This window comes from Sceloporus occidentalis, unplaced genomic scaffold (genome assembly GCF_023333645.1).
Source record: "Sceloporus occidentalis isolate IW3139 unplaced genomic scaffold, rSceOcc1.0.p SCAF_3, whole genome shotgun sequence".
NCBI classification, from domain to species: domain Eukaryota; kingdom Metazoa; phylum Chordata; class Lepidosauria; order Squamata; family Phrynosomatidae; genus Sceloporus; species Sceloporus occidentalis.
This window is the reverse complement of record NW_028316983.1, coordinates 71,417,178-71,437,796: the sequence shown is the minus strand read 5'-3', so window position 1 is coordinate 71,437,796 and position 20,619 is coordinate 71,417,178. Positions and strand designations below refer to the sequence as shown.

Here is a 20,619-nt window from a genome sequence, read left to right as displayed (position 1 = left end):
CTTGAAACCACAGAACAGCAACATTATATTGCTGTGCATAATAAAATCAATTCATTGTTTCATAGAAAGAATTATATGTTCCAGATAAAACAGTGCAAAATGGACTGAAAAGGCACTACCAAGGCCAGTACTGCTTTCGATATTATCCAACCCTGCCTGCCATCTGCAGTCATCAAAGCATAAGATCATCCCATTAGGCAGGGGTTGGATCATGAACTCATCCCCTTAATATTCCAGAAATACTGGTGTATCTCTGGATTGTGACAATTCTGTCCCTCCAAATATGCCTAATGTGCTAGACCTAGAGGAAAGCAAAGAAGAGAATTTGAGCAACACCTCATGCTTTGGAAGCAGATTTTATAGGCTAATTGCTAGGGATGCTTACAAATTTGTTCATTAAGAATTCCAGTGTGAGCTCAAAAGCCAAACGTCCATTTAAAATTTTAGAATAAAATGCTTAGAAATGTGTATATTAAGATAAAATGTCTTTACGATGCATATTTTGTTAGAAAATATTTTCAGATACACCTATTTAAATATATAATAAAAAACTGTGCATTTTTAAAAACTATATATTAATGCAGAAATGTAAGAACAGACTTATGAATGGACATGTGTCAAAATGACAGGAATCAAAACTAAAATGATCTTTCTGTCCTTACTAACCACACTGAAACAAGCCAGATTAAAATTTGTTGGATTTCCCCCACACACACACACACACACACTATCTCCGCTCCTACTGTTATGCTTCAAAACATGGAAGTGAACAAGTTCCTGGCCATCAAACCATTTGCTCTTTGAGAACAGGCTGCACAGTCTGTCTCCTTTCCAACAGTTACTTGGAATTTCTTCCAATTTCTCTTTGACCACTGGGTAGCTTATACATGACTACCCCAAGAAATGTCAGAATCTAATGAAAAACAATTACAGAAACCTTACTTATAGCTAGGATCAGAAAACCACCCACACCCGCAGCCCCTTGCCCTGGCAGGCAAAAGGCAAAGTGGTACAATGAGCAAGAATAAGAAGACAAGTATAAGATGTTTACAGGCTTCTCTGTCTCTTTCTTCTGTGGCAGCTTCTTTTTGGGGGCCTTGCGCTCTGCACGTCTTTGTTCAGTGGTTGTGTCAGCAGCTGTAATGAGTTTCTGCAAGTCTTGTGTTCGCTTCTCCCTCTCTTTCTTCCTGGCTTCAATTTTCCTCAACTCCTGGATTAGATATTCCTCTTCTGCCACCTTCAGGTGAAATAGAGACAAGAGAGGTAGGAAGCATGACTGATAGTGGTACAAGAGAACCACCTAGTGGCAACAACTGTGTTTCTCATATAGGTTCGTCCTTGGTTTCAGGAGCCAAGAAATATAGTGTCACAGATATAAAAGTAACATCTAGTAGAACATGCTACTCCCTGCCACCTTTAAAGGTAACATGCCCTCAGGGTTTGTAACATGTATACCATGCACATTCTTGTTCCATGACATATTGCCCTGCAGCTCCCTGTCCATCTACACCAGGGTGTACAACATTTTCATCTTCAAGGGCCATGAATGATGTTGCCTTAAGAACTAAATGAATGAACACACATATGCAGAAACTTATATACACAACCAAGCATCCTAGCTGGGAGCCTTCTCTTAACCCTGTCTCCTAGCAGATTTTGATACTAACAGCAGTGGGGAAATATCACTTTGTAGGAAATTACCAGGGGAATTCAGCAAAAGCAAAGAAGGGTCACCATTAAGGCTTGGGGGCCACATGTACCTCTCAGACCACAGGTTGTACACCCTGCTCTATACTGTTTGTGCCCATATTTCACCATATATCATTCTCTTTCTTTTCTTAGTTCCTTCTTAGAAGAATGTTCTCCATAGCCCCCCCCCCTTTTTTTTTTTTTTTGCTTCATACCTCTGCCACTCACATATTTCTAGTTCTTATCTTTCCCTTTTGTCCCTCTTTAATTTGGCTCTTTTCCCCCGCTGAGGTTTCTACTCCATAGGTTGCTCCATAGCCTTATACTTTACCATAAGCATATAGTAATCTTCTCTCAAAGCCTTGGAAATACATTTTATCTAGTCAAACTTATCTCTTTCTTTGTTGACAATTTCATTTCCTCATAAATGTAATCCACATCTTCATACCATGTCAATCAATTGCTGCTAGAGGCCTCACCATCAGATCCTTAAACATAGTAACACCTTATAAAGGAAATATGCTGAGGGATAACCTTTTTTCCTAATTAAATTTTGTGAATATCCATCATGTGTTGGAAAAAAAACATTTTAAAAGCATTATCTGAATTCAAGATTTTGATAAACAATCTGTTTATTCAAGGGCTTTCTCAAATTAAAATCCTACAATATTTTCTAAGCATCATGTGTTCTATGAATTATGTCCTTAATCACACTGACCCATGCAGGCAGGTTACTTGACAAATGGTCCTCAAGAAATTAATAGTTACAAAGAATATTGGGACATATCCCCCAATTTACTAACAATAGTTGCCCCTCCTTTTTTGCAGGAATCTGTTCCAGACCCCCTCGCAAAAAAAGAGTTTCGCCTATATTCAAGCTCCACTGGTTTGAATATAGGCGCAGGCATGCGCTGCAGACACACACCCCATTCATTCTCTCTCTGATCATCCCTTGCACATAAGTGAGAGACACGAGTCCGAAGACCACAAGAATGGAGGGAGGACTGTATTGCTGTTGACCTGACATAAAGTAATCTGAGACCTGCTTGCCTTGTCATTACCTGTTCTGGCGTCCGGTTATATAGCCTCTCTAATTGTTCCTTCCGGCGCCGTTCATGACCAGCATCAAAAACAGGGATTTTCAGGTCAGTGCCTGGAGCAGCACGAATATTGGCTAGTTTGGCACAGATGTGGTAGTAGCGCTCCTTTAGGTCTTCCACTGACCGCTTCTAGGAACAGAACAAGTGTTAGAAATTGGAATCAGAAAATGTTTGCAATACATGCTAGCTTTGCATAACTGCCAAACATTCTTTTTTTGCTTAGACATGCAAAATAAAAATATGCTTTACAACCCCACTTGCCCAATCTTATATCATGGCAATTACAAAACTAAAAGCTTACTTTAGGTATGGACTAACACCACACAGGAAAAAGGAAATGTGATACTAAAGGTTATATGACCACCAATAAGGAAAGTTCCAGTACTACACCAACCTTCAGGATTGAATAGCATTTTAACAGATTTATCAGTCAAATTTCCCTTGCTCTGTTATACTTTATTTACCCATGCAGGGGTATTCTTAAAATTTCACAAATCCTGTGCAAAACTATAAAAAGAAGCCAGAAATTCCTGACATATGGACACAAACCCACTATTCATTATTGTTTCTCATTCCATGCTCAACATTAGCTCTCTTACAGAACCCATATGTCAAACAGAAAATCTCTAAATTGGAACTATGAGTTATATAAACAACAAGGCCAGGGCAATTTAGATGCATAACATACTTATTCACTCACTTTGAATTGCTGGTGATCATAACGGTCATGAATGACCACAAAGCGGAGATCAAACCGTCGTGCTAAGTCAAAAAGATGGTCTGTTTCAGCTTTGGTCCAGGCATCATCATGAAGATACATTTGATATTCTTGCTCCGAGTAGACTGGCACTTGCACAGTCTGCAGCAGGGACAGGACAGGTTAAGAGAGACTACTCACACATTTCCTTCATCAGTATGGTTAACAATCCTGTCTAGCAGGTGTACTTTAAGCAAAACAAATTCAGGATTCCACAGCACAGACATATAGGACAGAAACCCAGTTGTCCTCATCTATGCCCTAATCACAAGTATCTTCAAATTCCACTTTTTTCTGCCATCTAAATGATAAGACAAAGAAACGTCTTTCTCCTAATCTTGGCCAACTTTGTTTGTAGCCTGGTGGCACAGTGTTTAATTGGTAGTACTGCAGCAAAAATGTTGTGAGTTCAAATCCACAGGGCTCCAGGTTGATACAGCCTTCCAGCCTTTTGTAAATTAGTAAAATGAGTACCCAGCTTGTTTGGGGCAATTGGCTAACACACTGTAAACCACTTAGAGAGTGCTCAGTAAGATAAAACGGTATAGAAATGTAACTGGTATTGCTATTTGTACCTCAGTGCTGTTTCCCTAAAGTAAAAATGCTGCACAGAACAGGTTTCAATATTCATAGAGGTGCTGGCAGATGATAATCTGTTTTTTGTGCCTCTTCTACTAAGCCAAGGGTAAGTTCTCACAAGATAGATACACTAAGTGTATGCATACCTAAGGACTATGATGCTCTTACACAAAAATTCCAGTGAGGACTCTACACTGGAAACATAACTGCATGACTGCAAAGTATGCCAATTTTTCTGATAATATTCAAAGCCATTCTGGAGATGCCAGCAATACTGGAAAGATTTTCAGATTCCTCATGTCATATGACACTGAAATTTCAAAACTCTTGGTCTAGCTCTGCTCCTCACATAACTGAGGTGTGTCAGCAGCAGATCTTTTAGAGTTTGGTGACTCATACATGACAATTTGTCAATTTGTCAAGTTAACAATAAGTTTACCTTGGCCTGTTACAGACAGGCCAAAATAAAGCTGCTTCGAGTCACTTTGGAGATATGGTATTTCAATGATGCATGCGTTCTAAGAGTCCAAAAGCTGTACCAAAGCCACACTCCAGTTCTAAGGACTGGAGTGCAGCTTTGGTGTGGCTTTTGGACTCTTAGGATGCATGCATCATTGAAATACCATACCTCCAAAGTGACTCGAAGCAGCTTTATTTTGGCCTGTCTGTAACAGGCCCTTGTGAGTTTTTTAAAAACAAAACAAAACAGGTTTCCAAACTTTTTCTGATGCTCTTCCAAACAAAGGCTTTTATTATGAGCACTGTTAAGAGGCAAAGAGTGCACAAGCTGTATTGATGTATAAGCCAGGGAACGCAAGCTTTTAAAACAAGGGTGGGGAATCTTAAGCTCTTCATAACATACTGGTCTCTAGGCACCATCTTTCCTAACCACTGGCCATGCTGTACCTGATGGGACATTACATCTGGAGCACCTGAGGCTCTCTGCCTCTTAGTGATCAGAAGAGAGACTGCAGTCAAGAAATCAAAAGATTAGGAATGGGAAGGGCAGCTATGAAAGAAATAGACAAAATATTACAGTGTAAAGATATACAACTGAACACTAAGATCAAAATCATCAGAGCCATATTATTTCCCATCACCAAGTACAAGTGTGAAAGCTGGACAGTGAAGAAACTGGACAGAAAGAAGATAATTCATTTAAGATGTGATGCTGGAAAAGAGTGCTGAGGATACTGTGGACAGCCAAAAAGACAAACAAATGGATCCTAGAACAAACGAAGACTGAAATCTCCCTGCAAACCAAGATGATGAAACGAAGACTGTTGTACTTTGGTGACATCATGAGAAAGAACAACTCATTAGAAAAGACAAAATAAGCTAGGAAAGTTCGAAGATAGTAGAAAGTAGAAAGAGAGGGAGATGCATGCCAGATGGCTAAACTCTATCAGAGAGATCACAGGACTGAACATGAAGGACCTAAGCAGAGTGGCAAGAATAGGAGGTCTTGCTCATTCACAGAGTTGCTTTGAGTCAAGGTCGACTTGAACACAGTTGGCAACAACAGGTTATGACATCCTATTTGGGAATCACAGTTTTATATTACTAATGCTGAGATAGAGCTGTCTTTCCTTAGAGAGAGCGAACAGCAGGAAAAGGATATTTAGGATTATCCTTTGAGATCTATGATACAACGCTATCCAACTTTTCATATCCCACATATACTATAGCCTTAATCCAGGCTCCATACTTTGTTGAATCTGGCAAAAGGGTAATCTTTGCCCTCCTCTGCTGCCCTCCTCCAGTGGTAGAACATTGCCCCATCCTTCCGAGCAGGGTTAGTGAAGGGCATCCATTTCCAAGGCCGCACTTTCTTAGAGCCTAGTTTTGCCTTGACAGTGCGGTAGCCCTGTGTTGTGTCACTTGGCAGAAGAGGAGGTGCATCCCTGTAAAAAAAAACACACACACTCACACAAGGTACTAATTGATAATTGTTGTCCACATGAGCATCACTTCACAAGTCCAACCGTCCATTTCATGATCTCCAAGGAAGGTTTAAAAGCCAATTGTTTTATTATCAATTGTTACACAAAGGCAGAATGGAATCCTTGGGAGGTGGGAGAGCTAAAGCCAATACAACCAATCTTACATGATTAGTACACAGTACAAATCTCTATGGACCAAAGATGGCTAGCATATGTGAATTTTTCACACTAAGGCTTAAAGGTCAAAAACTGCCAGCAAGACACAATGAACTGATTCACAGTTTGGCATTATAATTGTAATGTGGAGGATGTACACAAACCATAGTTTGTCCATTTGGATACATCAGCCTGTGGTTTGTGCTAAAAAGAAATCAGCTGACTGAATTAAAGTATAAACCAGGTGATAAAAAGTAGCACAGGAGATATCACAATTTTTTTAAAAACTCTCCAATTTCAGAAAAGATTTGTTATGAGATAAGCAGGGTTGCAACTTGAGAAATAGAAGTTCAAGTCTCTGGTCACACTGAATAAATCTGGATCCTGGCCAGATTCCTAATATCAGAAAACAAAACCTTCCTTTTCTTAGTTAATTAGTTCTTATTTTAGCTTTCACTGCACTCTTATTATTATCTTGGTCCAGATATGCCTAGGCACTTTCAGATATATCATCTGGAATAAAAAAATACTGTACATATACTTTCAAATTTCACAAATATGCTGACAAATTATAATTTTATCTACAAAGAAAGTTATACATAAAACATCTTATATTCCTAAAGAGAAACATAAATTTAGGTTTGATTCCGAGAGGGACTACAATTTCTTCTAACAGCTGATTGTCGCTGAAAGAGCATCTTAATGATTTTTCCATACTTAAAATTTCTGGAACTATTACATACGAAATGCCTCATACATTTACATCATAGCACTCACAAATTCTAAAACAGTACTGCCTGTCCAAGGTAAGTTAGAGGTACTAGGAAGGAGCCAAGAGTGGGAGTAGAAAGTCAATTTTCAAAAGGTGATTGGTCAACGCTTTCATATATGTAAAGCTGAGCAGATGAGAGGCTACTTGAACAAAGGCACCCACTATCAGGAAAAGAACTGTGAGAGAACTCTTACTTTTTATCAGAGTACAGCAGTGCATACACCTCCCGGTGCATTCCTTCTGGTCTCTTAAAGGTTAGGGTTTCTGATGATTTTTTGGATTTTTTCTGAAAGAGAAGATCTTTATTAGAAGCTCTGTCCTGGTGAGGTAGAACTGTTGTAGAAGCACCTGTGGGTCTCGAAATATTAAAAAAATCCTAAGGGCGGGGGAGAAAGACAAAGTAGTTCTAATCATGACTGACTGACTGACAAATAGCCTTGACCACTGTGGTCCCCCATGCTGTCTCTAATAATGTGGTTTGAGACCACAGGTGAAGATCTATCTATGGAAGCCTACTCTGATGACTGCACAAGAAACTAAGATTGTGCATACCTATCTATTCACATATGACTTGTTGCGCTCTCTGTTCTCAATTTCATCTTGCTATGTCATCCTCTTCCCAGACTAGTTGCTTGCACACATACCCTTCTTTTCTGGACATTCTACTTTCCTTTCTATATATGCCAATCAGAGGAAAGAGGACAGAAAACAAGCAAAAACAGTGATGGCAGTGATGGAGAAAACTAGCCATGCAGGTGGAAAGTGAGTGAGGAGGAGGACGGTGCTATAACAACTACAGATAGGACTTGTAGTATGTGATGGGACAACAAGCCTGAAAGAAGAAATGCTGGAGTGGGTTAGGACTAGGTAAGGACCTTGTAGAACTGCCAATTTCCATCATAGGCTTTTGGGGCCCAGTATACTCTCTTACAGTGGTACTCAAACTTTTTACCTTTGGGATATTCCCTCTCTTTACATCTACATGTGGATGTTGCCCCCACCCCCATACAATGTAGTATATGATTAAAATATTTTGTTTATTAAGTATGCACATTTTCTTTCACACATTCATGTACATTGATATTTTAACATTTTATTAGGAAATAACATCATTCAAATTAGAATACAGTCGCCCCTCCTTTTTCGTGGGGGATCGATTCCAGACCCCCTCATGAAAACCGAGTTTTGACTATGTTCAAGCCCCATTAGCTTGAATATAGGCACAGGCATGTGGGGGTGCACAGGTGCGGACACACACCCCATTCATTTTCCCTCCATTTGTCCCTCACGCATATGTGAGGGATGCACGTCCGAAGACCGTGAGAATGGAGGGAGCACTGTAGTTTTATTTAACTAAACTCAATATTTAGCTCAACACGTGTAAATTTTACACATAAAAAGTTTTGGGAAGAGGAGGAGAGATCATAGAATTATAGAGTTGCAGAGCTTCCATGTCTCGCACCTCCCTCGAGCAACTCTTGCGCTCCCCTGGAGATTCCACCCCACCATTTGAGAACCACTGCTTTATTATCTTGAACAGCAGCAGGTTAATGAGAAGTAGTAAGAGAGAGATCTTTAATTTTAAAATTGTGAGGTTACTTTGAGTATAGAGGGGAAACACACAGATACTGCAGTTCAGAAGGCAAAACAGGGGTTAACTCTGCTTTTCACTGAACTATCATGTGGGGCCCCTTCTTTTCAATGAAGCCAGGATAATATTTGACAACAAAATCAGAGAGAACTCCCAAGAAATGTTTGAAAATAACGTTAATGTCAAACATCATTCAATGTTCATCCCATTTCAGGTCTCACATGCCCTGGAATTTTAGCCTTCAGTGCTATGCATTCTTTCCCTAAAGTAAACACCACTAAACACAGCAGGACTTCCTTGTGAGAAAATATGCACAGGATTGCTATGCTTACAGGACAAACAGCTATGTTCCTTTCTCCATACCTTCTGTTAGTAATCTCCATCTATGCAGTAGAGAAAACTACTGAAAACCAATCTGAACAGTATTTGTATAAAAAATTTCTTCCATCAACTTTTATGGTAAATCTGAGAATTGTGTTAAAGTTCTCATATAAAGTGGATTAGACACATTCCTTAGACCACAGTGCTAAGCATACTTTCCTGAGAGTAAGCACTACTCAGGCTGCATCTACACTAAAAAATTGATGCAGTTTAACATCAGTTTAACAGCCGCTCAATGCTATGGAATTCTGGGATTTATAGTTTAGTGAGCTATTTAGCCTTCTCTGTCAGAGAGCTCCAGTGCCACAACAAATTATAAATCCCAGGATTCCACAGGATGGAGCCATGACAGTTAAAACTGTGTCAAACTACATTAATTCTGTAATGTAGCAGCACCCTAAGGTCAGGCATGTTCTGTGCATCCCAAAATCATGGTGTTAAGAATATTATTCAAACTTAAAAATTATGATGGAAAAGAGAACAGATTAATATTTGATTTGTGTGGATGCATCAGGAAGAGAGTATCTAAATGATCAACCCCAGAGGTATATATATCCATAATGCAGGGGTAGGCCACTGTTAGAGGTTACCTTTCATGTCTTACGGTAAGAATTCACCCAAAAGATGAAAGAAAAGTGTATTAATACAGTAGCATATTGTTTTCACCAACAAATACAGAAATATTAATTGGTGCAGATACCCCCAAATGGAGGAAAGAGAGGTACACACAGAATTGGTATCCTGGAACTGTGTTAAATTTCACAAAAATAAAAGGAACTTGCTCTAAATTCCCTTTTCAGGCCAATTAGGTCTCTCAGATTGTTCAGCAACAAGAACTCTAGGTTCTCCACATGAGGAAGCCTGACTTTTAAGTGTCAAGGATATGATGGAATTGAAATACAGAATAGATTTTTAACTTTTGTTCTGGATTTAGTTTTTTTTAAGTGCAAATACTTGAGGCTAGAATAAGCAATATTCCTACATAAAGAAATCAAGCCAAAAAGATCCAAGATAACAATAACATCCTCCTATGGATATGGATCATGGAACTCTCTCCCACCTCCATTAAAAATGACACAGAGGATTACTGTATACACTCTTGTATACGTCTACAAATTTAGGTTACAAATTGACCCAAAAAAATCCAAGTCAATTTATCCACAGGTCAATGTAAGTACTGTATTTTAAGGCATATATATATACAGGCAAGAGTTTAATCCAGCCTTTAGTATGTGCACAAATAGTTAGGCCTGTGGGTATCTTGTAAGTTCTTTGGCATTGTTTTCCTTTACTTCGTCCTTTACATCCCTCATTACATGCCTCTAAGTTTTACCCTCGACTTATCATATCAAAATCCATAATTTTGGCTCCAAAACTTGCCCTTGTCTTATATATGAGGCTGACTTATAGTTGAGTATATACGGTAAGCCTCCTAGTTCTGATGAAAAGTAGATTCTAGTCCTTCTATCATATTCTACATAGTTCTCCCATAATACATGTGCAGTTAACACTCCAGCTAGACAAAATAATATAAGATTATCTTTCAGGACAAAAGTGAAATTCATTGCTTTTAGGGATTCCTTCAGTTTAAACTTTTCCAGAATCTACCTTATCGGAATTGATTATGTCTTTCTTGTTAATGGTTCCTATATTCTCAGAATCAGTTCCTCCCAGTTCCAGTATATCCCGGACATCTGCTCCTGTTGCCATTTTGTTGCCTAAAGTCAGAGAAGAAAATATGATTTAAAAGGAAGCACCCTGTACAACTAAATGCCTAAAGAGCACATGCTAATCTCTACAAAAGTAAATGCTTTTCTTAATTTCCTCCACAGACACCATAGACTGTTTATTCAGCAATAACTTTATTCTGGCATTGATCTTCTCTTCTCAATATGCTTATCTTACAGAAATTAAACAGATCCAACAGATCTGATAGGTATCTGAATTTTCAATACCTAGGGGAACAATGACCACCATGTTTTGTACCTTGTGCATCTTTATGTCTGTCAACCAATTGCAACATCTGGCATTTGGTGTTCTAAAAACTTGTACTTTCAACTGAAAAAAATGCAAGTTTCTAGGCATTATGTGTATAGTGCAGGTTATTATCTACTTAAGAATTGAAGGAAGACACTTAGTGTCTTACCATTTTTTTTCTTCTGCCTGTTTGGCTACTCAGATCCATCCTTACTACTAAAAGTCTACCTAAGCCAAATCTGCAGATAATAATGCCAGTCAAATTCTTTGCCCCAATCTCTAACACAGTAAAATGATTTTGTCACATCAACATACCCTTAACATTTTGATATACAGCACACATACCTAATGCCTATTCATTAATAAAAATATCAGAAACAGAAAAGCTGCTCAGAAAAGCTGCCTAGCCCCAAATATTGCATAAAATACAGTAAGAGTCCATGCTAGAATGATGAAAAAATAAATCCTAACAGATTAATTCTGATTATACATAGGAAAAACATAACTTTTCCAACAAATTAGAAAAATGGGCATATATTATTTACAAATCCATCCCTGTTATTGAAAATAAAATTGGAGGAAACAGGTGAGAATCTCTCAAAAAGCAACAAAGAAAAAACTTTCTAGTTTTCTAGACTAACAAATCTTTGAAGCTGTGTTCATTTCTTACATGAGAACAAAAATACTCTGATATTCTGACTCATAACAGTAGTAAAGATAGGTCCGAATAGCCAAAGCAGCCAGAAGAAAAAAAAAATAGTAGGACACTAAGCTTCTTCCCTCAATTCTTCAGTAGATAATAACTTGCACTAAACACACTATGCCTAGAAACTTGCATTTTTCAGAAACTTGCATTTACACATTATAGCAGCCTATTAATGACCAAATGAATTCCATTTTGGGAGAAAGGTGCAAATCTACAGCACTAAATAAATAAATAAATAAATAAATATAAAGGTGGGATTAAAATGCAATAAATAAATTCACATGTGTGTAAGTTTCCCTTATGTATGTACATGTCCTCCTTGGGGAGCTGTGGAGATTAGTATTCCCTTCGTCCCACTGCAGCACCCAACTCTCCTCCCCCAATTTACGGAAGAGCCTCTGAGGCCTCCATACTTTGTGAGGAGCAGACAGAATCACAGAAGCTCCTGGCTATGCCCCCATAGCCAATGCAAGATGATACTGAGATCCACCAGGGTCCTTTCAGGTACAGTACTGTAATAACTTCACATCTGGCTTCTGTAATTCTGCCCTTTCCCACACAGCATGGGATGGCCATGCAAGGGTCTTCAAAGGCTGTATAATACAAGACTGTAGCCAATAATGGCCAAAACAACAACAGCTCTTTCTTCTCATATCATCTTACCTGATAGGGACACAAACAGTCTCTCATGAATATTCTTCCAATGTCAGTAATAGGGACACCAAATAAACCTAAGAATGAAGATAGCCTTAATGCATAGCCACAAAAAGGATTAAGCGACTAAAAATGGATACAGTCTGGATATATATTCATACAGATTCTTAGTAGTATTCATTTTCCGAATGAGTAAATTTATTCTTTTGTTTTGCTATTACAATTAAGCTATTACAAAGCCACACAAAATGATGTACTAAAGTTTTTCTTTTTGGAATAAGAATCAAATTCATGGAATTCATTGCCAAGTTTTTGTTGCTGTCTTCAATTTGCTTTTGACTTATGGCAACCTTAAGATGGGGCTTTCTTGGCAAGATTTGTCACAGAAGGATTGCCATTGCCCTCTTCTAAGAATGAATTACTTGTCCCAAGATCACCCAGTGAGTTTCCATGGCTGAGCAAGGATCCGAACCTTGTTCTCCCAGAGTCCTAGTCCAGCACTTAAAACACTGTACCATGCTGGCTCTCCAAACAACAAACAACCAAATAAATGAAATTTATTGCCAAAAACACATAAACACTTAATTGTTCAGCATTTCAGCTGGTGGATATGAAATAAAATGCTTGGATTCTTAGACCTTAGTTTTTCTCCTGTAATAACAACCTCTCAGACTCATGAGATTTCTTAGTGCTTTTATCACTGTTCACACGTGTGGGTACACAAAACATGCTTTTTTGGATTAAGTAAGATTCCATCAAAAAGGCAATAACCATCAGTGTTTTCACCAGAATACTTATAATGCACAGGTATATAACTTAATTTCTGAAGTGAATTATATTTTCTTTTCAATACAAGTGAAGCTTTCCATTTGTACAGCATGAAGCACAAGGCTATGCATAGAAGTTCCACTGATTTCAACTGAACTTCTTTATAAGACTTCAAAAAACTATCTCCTTAATTGAAGTTACAGTCTTTGGATTATTCTATTACATTCCATTGCAACCTTTTGAAAATATAAAAGTTACATTCTGAAAAATATGTTTGTTGTTGTTAACTGCTCTTGAGTCGACCTCGACTTATAGCAACCTTGTGGATGAGACATCTCCAAGATACCCTGTCCTCCAATGCTCTGCTTAGGTCCTCTAATTCCACACCTATGACCTGTTTGATTGAGTCTAGGCATCTTGCGTGCATTCTTCCTTTCTTTCTACCACTATCCTAAATTCCTAGCATTCTTGCCTTTTCCAATACGTCAAGCCTTCTCATGATATGACCAAAGTATGACAGCTTCAATTTGACCATCTTGGCTTCCAGGGAGAGTTTGCATCTATACATGGTGATGGGAAATACAATGGACTGGATGACTCTGACTTTAGTGCTCTGGTGTATAGCTTTATTCTTTAGGAACTTGTCTAGTTCTTTCAATTCTGCCCTTCACATTCCTAGTTTTCTTTTGATTTCTTGACTGCGATCTCCATTCTGAACAAGGTTTGATTCAAAGTATGGGAACTCTTTAACTATTTTGATTTTCTAATTGTCTAGGTAGAATTTACAGTGGATCCTCGGTATACGCGGGGGATCCGTTCTGGACCCCCCCCCGCGTATACCAAAATCCACGTATGCTCAAAGCACTATTCTGTCCAATCGCGGCACACGTGCACGTGCGCCGCCATTGGACAGAAAAGTCCCCTTCCTCTTTCCCCCTCCTTCCTAACTTCCCTCCCTCCCTCCCACCTACCTACCTACCTAAAACTAACCTACCTTCCCTCCCTCCTTACCTGGGTCGCCACGCCGCCGCCGCATCCTCGCTGCTGCTGCCGCCGCCGCTATAAGTGGCCCGGATGCAGCCTGGAGGTCTCTTGGCCTCCAGGAGCAGCACCCAGCCGTTTTGTGGCAGCGGAGGCCGAGGCCGCGAGGGAGAAGAGGCTTGGCCTCGTCCTCCTCGCGGCCTCGGTCTCCGCCGCCGCAAAATGGCCGGCTGCTGCTCCTGGAGACCAAGGGGCCTCCAAGCTGCAGCCAGCTCTTTAAGAGAGGCGGCGACTAGGGAGGATGAGGCCAGGCCTCGTCCTCCCTGGTCGCCGCCTCTCTTAAAGAGCCGGCTGCAGCTTGGAGGACAAGGGGCCCCTTGTCCTCCAGGCTGCAGCCGGCTCTTCCTCAGCGGCGGCGACCAGGGAGGACGAGGCCTGGCCTCATCCTCCCTAGTCGCCGCCTCTCTTAAAGAGCCGGCTGCAGCTTGGGAGCCCCTTGGTCTCCAGGAGCAGCAGCCGGCCATTTTGCGGCGGCGGAGACCGAGGCCGCGAGGAGGACGAGGCCAATCCTCTTCTCCCTCGCGGCCTTGGCCTCCGCCGCCACAAAACGGCTGGGTGCTGCTCCTGGAGGCCAAGAGACCTCCAGGCTGCATCCAGGCCACTTACAGTGGCGGCGGCGGCAGCAGCGAGGTAAGGAGGGAGGGAAGGTAGGTTAGTTTTAGGTAGGTAGGTAGGTAGGTAGGTGGGAGGGAGTGAAGTTAGGAAGGAGGGGGAAAGAGGAGGGGAGGAGAGGGACTTTGTTCCTAATGGCAGCGCGCATGCATGCGCGCCGCCATTAGGAAAAACTTCTGGGTTTTCCATGCGCGTATGCTCAAATATAGGGAGGTTCGACTGTATGTAGCTCCTCTGTGGTCATCATTTTTGTTTTCTTTATGTTCAGCATTAAACCTGCCTTTGCACTTACTACTTTGACCTTCCTTAGTAATTTTTTTTTCAAGTCTGCAGTGTTTTCTGTTAATAGTATGCTGTCATCTGCCTATCTTACATACAATGTAATTTTTTTCCATACTCCTTTGTGGAATATTGTTTTGGAGCTGATTTTCATCTTGTGGAAGCTGAGTAACTGTAGACTGAAGGTGAAGGAGATGAACAGAAAAGGAACCTCACAGGATGCACAAATACTGATTTGTTGGGTTTAAAAAAAGAAAATACACTTCAATGAAAAACTACAACCAAACATCTCATACATAGATATTAGTTTCAGTCCAATATCCCTCCGTATCCATACATCTTATGAGACTAACCAGCTCCAACCATACATAGAGACAAAAATCTCAGAGATCCAAATGCAGTTCAGGAAAGGAAAAGGCACTAGGGACCACACTGCAAACATACACTGGGTAAGGGAGTGCACCAGGGGGGAAAAAGTCAGCATGTACTTTATAGACCATAGCAAAGCATTTGAGTGCACAGATCATGAAAAACTATGGAAGGCTTTTAAAGACATGTGAGTGCTCCTACATCTGACAGTCTTGATGAGGAATACGTACTTAGGACAAGAGGTGTTTGATAGAACAGAACATGGAGAAGCAGAATGGTTCCCAATTGGCAAAGGGGTCAGGTAAGGCTCTGTTTTATCATCCTACTTGTTCAACATGTGAAGAAAACATATGACAAGCAGGATTAGACTTAGAATGAGTTAAAATTGAAGGAAAGAATATCAACAATCTCATATATGCAGATGATACCATAATACCAGCAGAAAACGTTAGACTTGGAATAATTATTAGGGAAGCTCAAGGAAGAAAGTGCAAAGGCAGGCTTACAGATGAACATAAAGGAAACAAAAATAATGTCCATGAAGTATCTACACAAATCCAACTAAGACAATGATGAAATCAAACTAGTAAAAGATTTCTTGTACCTTGGATCAAACACTGATCAGATAAGAGACTGCAGTCAAGAAATCAGAAGAAAACCAGGAATGAGAAAAGGCAGCCATGAACGAACTAGGCAAGATCCTAAAGAGTAAAGATACACAACTAAGCAGTGAAGTTAGAAAAGCCAAATCTGTTGTATTCCCATCAATGTGAGAGCTGGAAAGTTAAGAAGAAAATCAACTCATTTGAGATGTACGTAGAGAGATCTTGTAGCACCTTTGAGACTAACTGAAAGAAAGAAATTGGCAGCATGAGCTTTCATGGACTTCAGTCCACTTCCTCAGATGCATCTGGGGAAAAAGACTGAGGTCTTGGAAAGCTCATGCTGCCAACTTCTTTCTTTCAGTTAATCTCAAAGGTGCTACAAGATCTCTCTGTGGACTGATCCTACAGACTAACATGGCTATACCTTTGAATTATACCATTTGAGATGTGGTGCTGGAGAAGAGTGTGGAAGACACCATGGACAGCCAAAAAGGCAAATGGAAGGTCCTTGAGCAGATGGATCCGGAAATATCTCTGGAAGCAAAGATAAAGTGAGGAGTGCTGAGAATACCATGGAGAGCCAAGAAGACAAACAAATGGGTCTTGAACAGATCGAGCCCTAACTCTCCCTGGAAGCCAAGATGATTAAAATGAGGCTGTCATACTTTGGACACATCACAAGAAGGAAGCACTCATTGAAAAGACAATAACGCTAGGAAAGGTGGAGGGAAGCAGAAAGAGAGGAAGACCACCTGTGCCCTTTAAGAGATTTTGGACTTCAGCTCCCAGAAGCCTCGGCCACATTGGCCAATGGTCAGGGATTCTGGGAGCTGAAGTCCAAAAGTCCCTTAAAGGGCACAGATGGATGGATAGACTCTATTATGAGTTTGCAGGAACTAAGCAGAGCAACGGAGGGCTCTGGATGTGTCTCCTTCACAGGGTCAGCATGAATCCAAGACAACGAACAACGAAATCATGAATACTACTAAAATACATCCAAACTGTGCTCTTTAAGGGATTTTGGACTTCAGCTCCCAGAATCCCTGACTATTAGTCAACATGGCTGAGGCTTCTGGGAGCTGAAGTCCAAAAGCTCTTAAAGGGAAGAGTTTGGGGACCACTGGCCAAGCGTCCCCTTTCAGCCTTAAGGACTCTGACTCTGAGCTCGGGGTTCCCCAGCTCCCCCGAAGCCCCTCCACTCCCTAGCACCCCCTTCCCCTTCCTGGCGCCAGCCCTGAACCCCTTCCCCATACCTCCAGCCTCTCCCGCCCCGCTGCAAGCACCGCACCCGAAGCGCCGCCTGTGTCACCTCCAAACAGGCCTCCCGGGCCCACTTCCGGTTTCTCATTCCCAGGCGCCGCTTTCTAAACGGAGACGGCGGCGCAGCAGCAGTTGGGGCTCGGGCAGCCTCTGGCCTCGGAGACTTTGGTTCCGGATCCCGATTCAGGAGGAAGATACCGTTTAAAAACTGTCTGAAACTAAAAATGGATGTGTGTTTATGTGTGTATATGTGCGCGCACACACACACAAACACACACATATATACACACACACACAAAAATATATGTATGTTGTAGCTTTCTGACAGAGAAGGCTCACACACACACACAAATATACACACACACAAATATGTATGTGTGTATATATATACAGTATATATATATATATACACACACACACACACACACACACACAAATATGTACACAAATATATATATATGTATATATATATGTACACATACACACAATTATACACACATATATATAAACACACAAATATGTATGTGTGTGTGTGTGTGTATATACACACACACACACACACATATATATACACACACACAGACAGGCATACACACACAAATATGTATACACATATACACAAAAAAGTGTGTGTGTGTGTGTGTGTATACAAACATATATAAAGTGGAGCCTTGTTATACGCTGGGGTTTGGTTCCAAGATCCCCCGTGGATATCAAAATCTGTGGATGCTCAAGTCTCATTAAATATAATGACATAGCAAAATGGTGTCCCTTATAAAAAATGGAAAATCAAGGGTTGATATTTGAAATTTATACTTTTTTTGAACATTTTCAAACCATGGATGTTTGAATCCATGTATAAAAAGTCTGTGTATAAGACGGGCCGACTGTATATACATACATATGTGTGTCTATACATGCACCCACACACATACACACAAATATGTGTGTGTGTACACACCCCTCTACATTTGTGGGTTTGACTTTTGCGAATTTGATCATTCATGGATTTTATTAATATGTTCTGTCTAGGAATATCTAGGTCTTCCAGCGCAACTCTATAGTCGACTTTAACCAGAAGTCGCACTGAAGGACCTAGAGATTCCTAGAGAGAACACTTCACTAGGCATTTGTAGCTCCTCCAGTGCAATTCTGTGGTCAATGTCTGGCAGATGTTGACCACAGAGTTGCACTTGAAGATCTAGTGATTCCTAGAGAGGTGTTCTCTCAGGTAAAAGCATAGTGTTTTTATTATTTGAGGTATTTCCACATTCACAAGGGTCCTGTCACAGTGAATGGGGAGGGACAAATGTATATATACACACTTGTGTGTATATGTGTGTGTGTGTGTGTGTGTGTGTGTGTATATATATACACACACACACATACATAAATACACAAACACACATACACAAATCTATACACACATATATATACAAAGTATACACACAGACACACAAAAACACAAATATATATATGTGTGTGTGTGTGTGTGTGCGCACACACACATACATATACACATACATTTCAAAAACAGTAATGGCCAAAAATAATCTCACCAAATACTATGCAGATACTAAGATACTATGCATCTTGAGGTAGAGGTAGGAGGAAAATGGAGAAGCCACCCCATTTGTTCCATATCAGAGAAAATGTCTTGGTTGAATCCCACAAAAGTGTAATGCCACACATATCCACAGTTTGAAGCAATAGTTTGAGGAAAAGGAACTGTCACATGATGGCTTCCTTATTAGAGGGTGCTGTACACTCAAAATGGAATTGATGTAGAACTTTATTGCACCCGTTTTTTTGGCACGTTACGGAATGGAACAGGGCCTTTTGGGGGACAGTTTGACATGCGGTAAAATCTGTTTTGGGGCGGTTGCACGCACACACAAGAGCGTCCTCTTTTCGTACCCATCACATGCCAAAAAACAGGTGCGATAAAGTCCATAGACAGCCGTCAGCAAAGAGGAAGAGTAGACTTGGTAAATAAGCTTCACTAGACACTCGGGTTAGTTGGAGATGTATCTTTTAAAATACTTTTTTAAAATTCACCTAACTTTTCAGTCTTTCCCTGTTCTGCCCAAATGAAAGACTGCTGCTACTACCAGAACGAGAGTTAGTGTGAATGCGTGACTGACATGGGAAATGACTGTTTTGCCAAGGTGGTTACACAGACTACATACTTGTACTGGCTGGGTTGATGTGAGCCATGAGAGAAAGTTTAGGGTGTTTCTCTACACGCCTGACAATGGCTCAGGTATGAGGTTTAGAGCAAATGGATGGGGAGAAGGAAAGCAGGGAAGAAGAGTGAGTGCTTCTCGGCATGTACCCAAAGATGTGGCTGGGGACATTTTTGCTAATAGGGCAAAATCCTATCCCAACTCCAGTTCTGTGTAGCAGGAGTATATTCCAAGGCATCTAAGTGGGGGAAATTTTAGGGAAGGATTGCTGTGTAGCATCTTTTAAATTTTTCTTTGAAAAGCGTTGCATCCTTGAATCACCAACATGGCCTTCTAATTTTTTTCTTAGCATTACTGTGGGAAGGCATTCCTCTTCAATTTATAAAGTGCAATATCTAAATTGGCCACTTTGGTGAACCATAGATCATTTCCCCTTATTCTTCAGTGGCACAATAATGACAGGAAGTTGTTAGTGAAAGTAATGCCACAGCTAACCTTTCTAGATTTCTGGACTGCAGTCAGTAACTTGTTAGGTGCTCAGAGTAATAAAGTAACTAGTGGCTTTTAAAAAGCAATATTACAAGCTCTGATTTCCAAGAACCTTGGCGATCTCCAACTCTCCTCCTCTTCTTGAAACCATGATCAGCTATGGCTAACAAGACAAAACCTCCTTTTCACTGCACAGCAAGAAGAGTGAGTTCTGTTAATCATCAAATTTGCTGATTATTTCCAGGCTCTGATAGTAAATGCCTATTAACCAATAACATTAATCTGTTAAGTAAATTAATTTGTTAAGTAAGGTCCATTAAGTTTTGTGGAAGTTACTTCTAGGGAAGTGAGTAAGCTCCATGGAGCTGCGGTACATGGGACTTATTTTTAGATAGGCATTTATACATTAAATCAAGATTAATCCACTTTCCACTGAGAAATTTAACAGCTACATGTTCAGATGGTGCTCAAGTCTTTAAAGTGGTTTGCAGAAATATGTGCACTATCAGACACTACAATATTATTTTACTTTGAAACATTAAAGGTACCCCAAATTCTCCTCCAAAGGCAAAAAATAGCAACCATGATTTATCAAGAGTGAAAGGGAATAACGATTATGGTGCAGCAGTGCGATATGTCCAGTTGTCTACTGCTGAGAGTTTTGTCCAGCATTACAGTTCAACAGCAGAATGTGAATATCATATG

At 40.3% G+C, this 20,619-nt stretch overlaps 1 protein-coding gene across 2 annotated transcripts in view; it reads right to left on the bottom strand.

Annotated features, from left to right (window-relative positions):
- Positions 1-17,306, bottom strand: part of DMAP1 (DNA methyltransferase 1 associated protein 1) — a 49,970-nt gene extending 32,664 nt beyond the window's left edge. For both annotated transcript variants that reach the window (XR_016280444.1, XM_089514987.1), the window contains exons 1-8: positions 17,233-17,306; positions 12,315-12,382; positions 10,577-10,686; positions 7,191-7,282; positions 5,834-6,029; positions 3,490-3,648; positions 2,751-2,918; positions 1,052-1,237 (exon numbers count right to left, since the gene is read on the bottom strand). Coding sequence is in view for 1 of the 2 variants with exons in the window: in XM_089514987.1 (XP_089371113.1) it covers positions 1,052-1,237; positions 2,751-2,918; positions 3,490-3,648; positions 5,834-6,029; positions 7,191-7,282; positions 10,577-10,678 (903 nt within the window). In the remaining variant the exon portion in view is untranslated. The remainder of the gene's footprint in view (positions 1-1,051; positions 1,238-2,750; positions 2,919-3,489; positions 3,649-5,833; positions 6,030-7,190; positions 7,283-10,576; positions 10,687-12,314; positions 12,383-17,232) is intronic.
- Between the last annotated feature and the right edge of the window lie 3,313 nt (positions 17,307-20,619).